Source organism: Artemia sp. Qi Xiang Cuo, chromosome 2 (assembly GCF_049724085.1).
Source record: "Artemia sp. Qi Xiang Cuo chromosome 2, ASM4972408v1, whole genome shotgun sequence".
In the NCBI taxonomy this organism is placed as follows: domain Eukaryota; kingdom Metazoa; phylum Arthropoda; class Branchiopoda; order Anostraca; family Artemiidae; genus Artemia; species Artemia sp. Qi Xiang Cuo.
Genome location: NC_142795.1, coordinates 60,098,136 through 60,108,538, shown reverse-complemented (window position 1 = coordinate 60,108,538; position 10,403 = coordinate 60,098,136). Strand labels below are relative to the sequence as shown.

At 34.5% G+C, this 10,403-nt stretch overlaps 1 protein-coding gene across 2 annotated transcripts in view; it reads left to right on the top strand.

Annotated features, from left to right (window-relative positions):
- Nucleotides 1-1,587: 1,587 nt before the first annotated feature.
- Nucleotides 1,588-10,403, top strand: part of LOC148955451 (SWI/SNF-related matrix-associated actin-dependent regulator of chromatin subfamily A containing DEAD/H box 1-like) — a 53,613-nt gene continuing 44,797 nt past the window's right edge. The window contains exons 1-4 of one of the 2 annotated variants that reach the window (XM_089102313.1): nt 1,588-1,686; nt 2,888-3,070; nt 4,460-4,612; nt 6,140-6,298. In XM_089102313.1, the coding sequence (XP_088958439.1) occupies nt 1,675-1,686; nt 2,888-3,070; nt 4,460-4,612; nt 6,140-6,298 (507 nt within the window). In that variant the 5' untranslated portion in view covers nt 1,588-1,674. Of the gene's footprint in view, nt 1,687-1,723; nt 1,990-2,887; nt 3,071-4,459; nt 4,613-6,139; nt 6,299-10,403 lie in introns of those variants that run through there. The other variant, XM_089102317.1, reaches the window with a different exon arrangement.

Sequence of the window (10,403 nt, the reverse complement as noted above, 5' to 3'; positions counted from 1 at the left end):
CCACGGTCATTTGCTTCTTTTTTTTTTCCAGTAAAGCCTAAATTGTGTTCTGGTCTTGAAAAGGCATGTGGGTTGTCAGCCCTAATACTGTTAATTTTTGCTCGTTTTTAGTTTGACTTTACTATTTATTCTAATTTCTGTTCGATTTGAGTTTCATTTATTTATTAATAATGATTTGTGATATTTTTATGCTCAGAAGATTATTTGGCTTTATTTCTGCCCATTTTTGGCTTAATGGAGCTCTTTACTTTTCTTTGAAAAGCTTGTTTTGTGGAAAGTTTTTTTGTAATTAATACATATATAAGGCAGCATCATTCAGTCAGGGGGGCTGGCACCCTCTCTACCCTTCCCCCTTACGGGTGCCCATGGGTTGTTCTCCAATCACTTTCGACTCATTTAAAGGACACTAGTATTTTCAGTTTTCAACAGAATGAGCCAAATCCAAGATTCTGTGACCCCTCCTTCAGTTTGAAGCTGCCTGTTGAAAAGGAAAAACATATAACCCATTGTACCCATGCTGCTTTTTACTTAGCCAGTGCTTTTGGGATTCAATAATTTTCAACTGGCCGCTCTCTACTTATTCTTTTGCAGTCGTTTCTGTTCAACGCTTTATTTGGTAAGAAAATTTTTTTTTTTCTTGCTCATAATCAAAACTGCTTGATAACAATAGTCTTTGTCTTTGGAATTATAAATAAATACTTTCCTTATGTCATGTTAGATGGTTTCTATTGATGGATCATTTTCTAAAAATTCAGTAGTTCTAAAATCTACATTCAAAATAAGACACTACGTTACCAAACTAAAGGGAATACAGCTTTGAGAATTTATTACAGATCACAGCAGTCATGTGTATACTGCAGTCTTAATTGGTGTAGTGGTTTGTCTTAACTGGTGAACAGTGGTAGTATGGATCGTTCATTTTTGGGCTATAACAAGAATAAAATTATTAGCACGCTAAAGTAGAACACTGCGCTTGGTCTCTTTTGATCGACTTATGTATGCATTAAATTAAAAAAAAAAAGCTTTTCTAAATGAGATTGAGGAGCAATATCAAAACTTAAAACTAACAGAAATTATTCCATAAGTGAGGAGGGTTGCTTCTTCCTCAACCCTCACTCGTTATGCTAATGTTTTTTAGTGCTTTAAAAAGGCTTTCCGATCAAACGACCCTTGAGTTTCAGGAGTCGTTCTTAAGGGATTGAAAAAAAAGTCAAACTTTTGCGAAAAGAGCTATAAGTAAAGGAAGGGGCAGTCCCCTCATCAAAGGAAAAACTTATGTTTGTTTAAGTTTTAATGTTGCTCCCTACTTTCAGTTTAAACAATTTATTTTGTTTTTTAATCCCAAGGAAGGAGCGAAAATGAACGCTAACAAAGGATTGCGATGAAAAATGCTATTAGTGTTCTTTTTTCAAAAATAGTTGTTTTTTTCTAAAGTATTCCGGGTTTAACCAAGAGGGAAGTCTCAAAAAGTACTAAAACTGTCCCTTCGGCAGGTCTGACTAGGCTAGTACAGCAACTAAGACCAAAAGAAATCCGTCACGTTGTGATTGCCATCTTTAATTCGACAGACCTTGTTATGAAAGTTCATGGGGCTTTACCTATAGAATAAGTTAAAAGTTGTAGTTTCCGTGGAAGATTTACTTAACAACTATAACAAGCCGAGCTTGATAGCTTATGAAAGTTGAAGTAGCCTAGTTTTTTCAATTTTAACTTAGGCTATATAATAAATAGGAATATTCTGAATAAAGCGAATAACGAAATATATTTGTAATTTTGCTCCTTGAAAAAGTAACATTAGGCTATTTTATTGAACTAGGCAAGTCTGGACCCAGTGGCGTAATTTCGTCAAAATCCTGGAGGTGGAGGGGGGCAAATTGGAGCCAATTTTCCCAAATCAAATGAAAATTGCAGTAAAAATGGAAAAATGAGCCATTTGGTGCCATGAAAGTACTAGGCTATGAAGATGATTTATAGCCTGCTATTATAAAAGTAAATAGGCATACTAAAGAAAACTGGGTAAAATCCTACTTTAGCTACTTTTAGCTATCTTGGAAAGGGGTTAGGTTAGGAAAATGAAGCTTTCAGGGTTGGTTCTAGGCTACATGCTAAAGTATGTCCAGGAAGGTATTTTGAAGTACCTACATTTAAGTCCTTCTGGTCAATATATACCAAATCATATTATTGAGTTTCAAATAAAGTTAATGCAACATTCAATACCTTTTTTTTATGCGGATTATAAACGTATTAATAATTTCTAATGGTAAGTAATTAACGCCCCCCCCCCCTATAGCGGCGAGACCAAACACTGAATTAGCCTATAGAGGGGGGGGGGGCTGAAACTCATTCGCGATAGAAATGCTTATTATATTTGTTATCAGCATAAAAAAAGGCATCGAATTGTGTATTCACTTTAGTCCTGACTCAATAATATGATTTGGTATATATTGACCATCCTTCTCCCTCTAGAGAGTCCTGAAATTTGCCTACATGACCTATTGAAATTTTGAGAAAACAAAATTTATCCTAATTTTCAGTTGTGCCAAAAGAGCAAAGTAAATAAAAAGTTGATCAGATAATGTTGATTGCTTTGCCTAGACAAGGTACCCAGGGGTGTCCTGAGACTCATTTCATTGGAGAGGCAATCTTCATAAATTTTACCAAATTGCTACCTAATTTATGCTGAATTTTCTGCAGAAATCAAGAATTTTGGGCAATTTGCAAAAATTTTTGCCTTCTGCAAAAAATGTTGCAGGGTTTGTGTGCCCCTCCCCAACCCCCTTGGGACACCCCTGAAGATACCTGTTGATGCTGTCTTGGTGAGCCATTTAACCTGTGTTTTTCTTGCTTGGCAAATGAAATTGGAAATTGCACTCCCTTTTTTTTCTAGATGTCTGACATTTCTGTGAAACTGAAGAAGTTTTCAAGAATAAAGCCGTCATCTATCGAGCCATTCATTGATTCAGATGAAGAGGAAGATTCAAGTTTAAAATCAAATAAAGAGAATTACCAAACCAGTGCTAGTGCAGAAAGTCTTGGAAATGAAAATGCTAGCTTTGATGGGCTTAAGAAGGTATATTGTAGGCTACTTTAAAGTGACTAGTAAATCTTCAGCTTTGGACAGTATTTTGGTGTTTCATTATTGAAGTGAACCAAGTCTAAATAAATAGATATGGTCTGCTGAAGTCAATTTACTTAAATTCTATCATTTACTTTCATAAATAACAGCAAAGATCACACTGCCAATCCATCAAACAAACAAAAAAAGGTAAAACAATGGGGAATTAACTTGAAACAGTGAAATTTTTAACCTGAAATGAATATTTCAGCTCTATTTCCAAGGGCTGTCCTGAGAAAAGCACAAGTAAAAATAAAATAACTTACAATAAAATGGGTGACCATTAAAACTAAAATTGAAAATTAAAACAGTCCCAGAATCATTACTTCAAGAAAGTTCAACCAGGATTCAACTTTCATTTTTGATTCAGTTTTATTTCTCAGTTTTAGTTTTAAGGATTGCATTTTATTGTAAGTCTTATTTTATTTTTACTTGTGCTTTACTGAGCCCCTGGATATACAGCCAGAATATTCATTTAAGGCTAAAAATTTCACTGTCTTAGATTAATTCCCCATTGCTTTACCTTTTGTTGTTTGGATTTACTTTCAGTTGTTGCTATAAAACACAATTGGATATTTAGAACATTTTGTCAACTGCTAAAGTACTCTGACTAATGCACAAAATAAAACTTTATTCTACAAAAAGACAACTGTATGCTGAAAAATACCAGTGTTGATCCATTTTGATTCAGCATTTGCTGTAAAAGGGCAAAAAATGAACTTGGTCCACTTTAATGGTAAATTATTCACCTCCATATGAAAATAATATTCAGTTAAATTTAATGAGCAGATATACACTATTAACATTTAGGGTTTAAACAGTAGCAGTTTTAGGCCTCCAAATCTGGTCAGGCCGGGGGGGGGGGGGCAAGGTATTCCATAGGAACATAAAAATATAGAATAAAAGGAATTTAATGTCAGATAAATCAGAGGAGGTATCTACACCACCACCAACACCCCCCCCCCCTGGCCAGGTCTAGAGCCACTATAGGTTTAAAGTCTATTGAGTGTTTTTGGAGACTTACTAGCTGACAAATTTCTATAAAGAGAATAATTTTCTTATGATGTACATGCCCCCAAAAGTGGTCATTTCCTATATTGCCATATAGACTGCCAGCTCTCTTCTGGTTGTTCTATTAAAAAAAACACAGATTTTTAGTTTTAGGACTGATAAAAAGGACGAAATTAAAGAATGATTTCATATGCTATTCTTTAAAAATAACCAGCATGTTTTTTCAAATGTTTTCTTTAAATTTATATAAGGTGCTATTTATAAAAAAAATGAAGTATGTGCAATTGATGTGACAAAAAATACTAACAATAAACTTCCATTTTTTTTGTGCAGACTGGAAGCATTCAAAAATTTCCAAGTGAGTCTGAGAGTGGAAGTCCTACCAAAGAACTGGTTTCCCTATCTAGCCAAAGTGCTGAAGAATGCCAAGAGAAAATCAATAAACTTAAATCAATATTTCCTGGCAAAGACGAACTAGATATTCAGGTATATTGCAGTCCTTTATTACCATTGAATTAAACACAGTTATGGTAAGCTGAGAATCTTAATGATAGGCAGAATGTAGGCTAACAGGTTTAGGGGACAATGCGTTTTTTATGCTTTTATGTAGTCCTCTATGTTTAGAGGATTATATATTTTAAAAATTGCAATATCTACTTGCATATATTGCAATCATCATATATGCTCATGTAGCAAAGGCTATTTTTTTAATGAGATATAGGCCAGGTCTTAGAATGAACTTGTACAAGCAAGATTTGTTTGTATAAAATATACATATGAATTGCTTGGATGAAAAGTAAAAGCTAAGATAGCAAAATAATTTTTTTTTTTTTTTGTATAAATTGCTGCAATGTTTTTTACATTAAAGCAGAAGTGGTAGATTTGGTTCCTCTATGGCTTGTCTATAAGTTGATTTGAACACGGGTTTACTTTGGTTAAATTTTATTTTTTTATTTGTTGTCAAATTCCAATTTCAACTCTAGTATCAATGGAAGGGAGGTTCTTGGGGGGGGGGGGGCAATCAAGCTTAGGTATGGACTTTCACCTGGTACCAGAGAGACAACTCATAGCCCATCCGATTTCCATGGACACTTTTAAAATGCCAATATAGCAACTGTCTTCAAAATATTTACTTTTTTAAAACCTCTGGCCTTCTTTAAGTAATCTTGTGTTTTATTCATGCTAGCAGAAGATTTCAACTAATTGGAAAATAGGATATTTGAGTTAAGATAATCATTTTATATTACTAAACTATTTGCTTTTATTTCGAAATTACTATTTTAGAAGTAATTTCTTGGAATTTAAATGAAGTGGTTGGCCAAACATGGAGAAAGGAAGGCCAGCAATAGGTCATTGTTTAATCATCAACTGTCTGGTTCTTGTGCTTCTAGGATAGACTTTACTATACTTAAATATTTACAATGTGATACTATATGTAGAAAAATGTTTCTTAAAATTCCGTTTTTGGGATTTCAGTTGCTCAATTGTATTTGATTATGGTTGTTTTTATTGTATTTGATAATGGTTGTTTTTGATTGTATTAGCTGAGGATGGATAAAATAAAAATTCTGATAAAACAATTCCTGTCCCATCTTGAATGCTCATGCTATTCTTAACAGCAAAGTTAGTTAATTGTATGTCATATAGGACATAACAGGCACACACTGTTTTACCCTTTAGGAGGGTGGTCAGAGAATTCTTCCAGGGGTTCCAGGGCAAAAATTTGAGGGTTTTAAGCTATAACTTCTTTTCTGGGCTGCAATATTTCCGAGTCATTTACTAGGTAGAGGAAGAATCCTTTATCAAATATCAATTTTGGTATTAAAGATTATTTGTAAAGCTTATCCTGTATAACCATCCCAAGTGGTATTTTCAAACAAATAACAAGTGATATGGGCATTACAAGCACTATGAAAAATTTTCTTTATCATTTTAGCCTTTGTCTTGATGAAATTTCATGTTTTTTTTTTCTTTATCTTGTATGTTGCTGCATCTTTGTAAAATTAATTTTAGGATGTTTTGTGCAAGAGCAAGTGGGACTTGAATGAAGCCTCAGATATGTTGTTGAGCAAAGGAAAGATAAACAGTAAGACGCATACGAGTTTTGATGCAGCCTCTCTCGGATCCAAAACCAGTACCTCTTCGTCTTCAAGTCCATCCATTGGATCAAAGGTAATATTTTGAGAGAAAAAAGAAGTAAGAATCCTTATTAGAGGTTAAAAATGAATTTTTATTTTGTGTTCTTAGTCTTGATTTAAAAATTAGTTTTTTCCAAATATCACACCTTCTTTATAAAAAGCAATCACATTAATTTGTATGGTTTTTGATTTCTTGAGAATCCTCTGGAAATTTTAGAATATTAAGTGCAGCTCAGCATATTCAGCTAATATTATGGCAATTAGTAAGTTGAGGTCTCGTGATTGTTATGAAATTCCCAACCAGAAACCCTTTTTACAGCAACTGTTCCCCCCAACATATCCTTCAAATTTTTAATGACTGGTCTATTTTGGATTCGATTGTAGTAAAATTTTCGTATCAGGGATGATGGAAACCGTCATTTGATTTATATATGATCTCTTCATCCCTCTGAGGTCAGTGTTTGATCTGCATCTTGATTATTTTGAATATTTAGGGTGACATTCCTTCAAATTTGATGCTGAAAATGCGAGAGTTGCCAACAATAGAGCAATGCAATTGAAAATTCAGTAACTTTTTGTTGCCAGAATTAAGTGGTGTGTTAGTATGTCTGAATACTTTCTATGAAGACGAGGTCACATGTCAGAAGCAGAGAAAATCTTGTCCTCCAAGATTATGTCATTTCACTTGATCATACCTTTTTTGGGGGCAAAGGGGCAATAACTGGCTTCCAGCTGCTGAGATAAATCTAACAATATGTACAAAATCAACGGAACTGCCTGTTTTTGGATTGGTCCTTGTCAACAGAGTCGTAGTGGGCATTTGAGTGATTCCGTTTTCTAGTTAAAATAGATTTTAAACTCAATGAAAAAGGCCAGCTTAGAATATACTAGACTCGGGTCTTAGTTTTCAGTTTGGCGGCATCAATATTTTCCCCATGAGTTGTACAGCATTTGCGTTGCCTCTGTCGGAAGAAAGCTTTTATTCCAAAACATATCTAATTAATGGTCGATATCTTGAGTGGAACAGGTCGATTTGAAAAGCAGGATAAAGAAATTAATAAATTATTTTTCGATTTGAACGTACTGAAATGATTGACTAGCACTTATTCTTCCAGTTGATTGATAGAACTAAAGGTAAAATCTTTATGTTTTTGTTTAATACACAGTATGTTTAATAGAATGGCTTGTTTAATAAATACATTATGTTTTATAAGTAATTAGACTCATATTTTGTTGAAACCCTCATGTAGATTTACCCAGTTATGATTTGTCTCTAAGGGTGATATTATGGACAAAAAAAATGTTAGTATAAAATCTTTGTGCTTTCATGCCACACGTCTGAAAAGGAATTTGTCAAATGAACCTATGTCTGTTTAACTTCAGCAAAGAAATGTACAATTCTTTGCAAGGGATCCTCATCTTCTTCAACTGATTTTTCCTGATTTGTAGAATGCTATATATAAAGACTTCCATCGTAGTCGTAATGTTTAACATACTTCATTTACACTCTCTTAACTTCAGTGACGTATGGTGGAAATGGGCGAATCTCTCTTATTGAAACTTTTGCTGGGGAATAGAGGAGAGTATAGAAAGAAAAAAAAATACAAAAACTTGCACCTAAATGATATTACGGATGACGGAAGCACTGAAGCCCGAAATTCAACATTCTTCTTCTTCTTCTATTTGACAGCAGGCGGGCTTTTCAGTGATACTATTTAGCCCTTTTCCTTTTGCTTCACTCTGTGGGCTACAGAGCTACTGGCTTGATTGCCTCATGATTATTAGATATTTTCAGATATCTTTCAGTAGATATGTTGACTCTAGGACTTCAATCTAGGCTCTGTGTGCAGGTATAGTTGGCTATTGGCTGATAGTAGGATTTTGTGGTGTTTCAAGCATTTTAACCGTTTGCAAAGCAAGGTATGTTGTGCATACGTCAGCATATTACATTCAAATAGGCAATGGTCAATTGCTTCATTATTCATATTCCAATGCCTACAAAGAGGGGACAGGGGAATTGAACCACTTGAATTAGAAAACTCATACGAAAATGCGAGAAAATTTAGTCCATTTGTTCCGGAGCGACTTCTATGATAAATTTTAGAAAGATACTTATTGGGAAAGGGGGAAAGGATAGGATTAATCTTATTAAAATTAATATCTGATAGCCTCCATCGGTAAATATCTCTATTCGGGATTGGTCTCCCACTTGGCTGGTCAATATTTATTGCATTTTTTGCTATTTCATTAACCTGATGATTACTACTTATGCCAGAGTGGCTAGGAATATACTGAAAATAAGTTTTTATGCCACTTGATGCAAGATTATCTATAATACTGAGACAATGATAAGTGTCAATGTCTAACTTATGTGGAGGAGCTGAGCCCAGCAACTTAAGGCTTGATACAGAGTCAGACTATACTATAATGTTATTTGAATTTTCAACCAAAGGTTGCTTTTCCTTAATGTGTTCTAATGCTATGATTATGGCATTTACCTCAGCAGACATTATAGATAAATTAATATATAATCTCTCGCCCATTGCTATTTTCAGGTGAGGAAGGAAAGCGCCACTTGCTACCTTCTCATTCATTTTTGACCCATCAACAAATATTTGGAAGGGATTTTTATAGGTAATTGTATTAATTTCAGTAAATTTTTTCTGGGCAAAAGCAATGGGGTTAAATCCTTAGTCCACTTTGAGAAATCAGTATTTATAATGGGACTTGACCAATTCCATGGAGAGGATTGAGGGAAAATGGGTGCAATAGACTTTGCTGGTACGGGGAACTTCTTCTGAATGCTGGCATACTCATCTGCAATTCCTCTATACATGGCTGTATTTCTTAACCAATTATGTAGGGTGTGTGAGCTATTTGATTCAATTTTTGTAAGATGTTTTGTCAAGAGAAAGCTACGCCTCTCCCTTATTGTTGTTAATTCACTCTTCATAAGCAGAAACTTGGTGCTTGTGGGTTTCCTAAGACCAAATATGAGACGTATTATATCATTTTGAGTTGTTTCAATTTTTTGCATCTGGGTCTTTGCACATGCACCATATACGATGAGCCCATAGTCAATATAGGGTCTTATATGTGATTTACAAAACTGGAGTAAGGTTTTTTCCTTAGAGCCCCAGGGTGTGGAAAGTAGTCTTTTTAGTATATTTTTTTTTCTATATAATTTTTTTATTTTGTTTGATATGTGGATGTGGACATTAAGTTTTTGGTCAAGCATGAGACCTAGGTAATTAATATGATTATCTTCTGGAATAGTTGTTTTATTTAGAGTTAGTTTTGCATTTACGTGGTTTTGCTATCGGTGAAATTTGATTATTTTTGACTTGGTAGGTGCAAAGGATAAATCTGAATGTTGAGAGAATTTTTCAAATTGGAAAAGTGACTTTTGCAGATTTGACTGTGCTATCTCAAAGGTGTTGCCAGATGACCGTAGCACCAGATCGTCAGCATATTGTAGATTCGTATGGGGTAGGTCCATGTCCCAGAGATATAGGGCAAACAGGAGGCAACTGAGGACTGCTCCCTGAGGTAGGCCTTTGGTTATTGTCTTTGGGAGTGAAGAGGCTGAACCAATACAAACAATGAAACTTCGCACTTCTATGAAGGATTTTATAAAAGATACTAGCTTGGGGGGTAGTCCAAGATTTGCAAGTTTATTTAAAAGGATTTGGTGGTTCACATTGTCATATGCCCCTTCAAAATCTAGGAAAGCTGCAACTAGGACATTATTATTTGAGAATGATTCATTTATTGCATTTGTTAGCAAAATGAAAGCATCTGTTGAGGAGTGGTGTTTCCTGAATCCAGTTTGAGTGTGAGGGATCATATTGTTTTTTTCAACAAACCAGAGAAGTCTGTGATAGATCATTTTCTCCATTATTTTCCCCATCACAGGAGTAATCATTATGGGCCTATAGGACTCAGGGTTCTCTTTGGGTTTATTTTTCTTTAGGATTGGTAGGAGGGACGAACATTTCCATATATTGGGGAAATTAAAAGATGCCCAAGCGTGATTATAACAATTTAGTAGTTCCTGTTTGTGTGAAGGGTCGAGATTCTTTATCCATATAGGGTGTATATTGTCATAGCTGCCACTGGTTTTGGTCTTAATATGATGT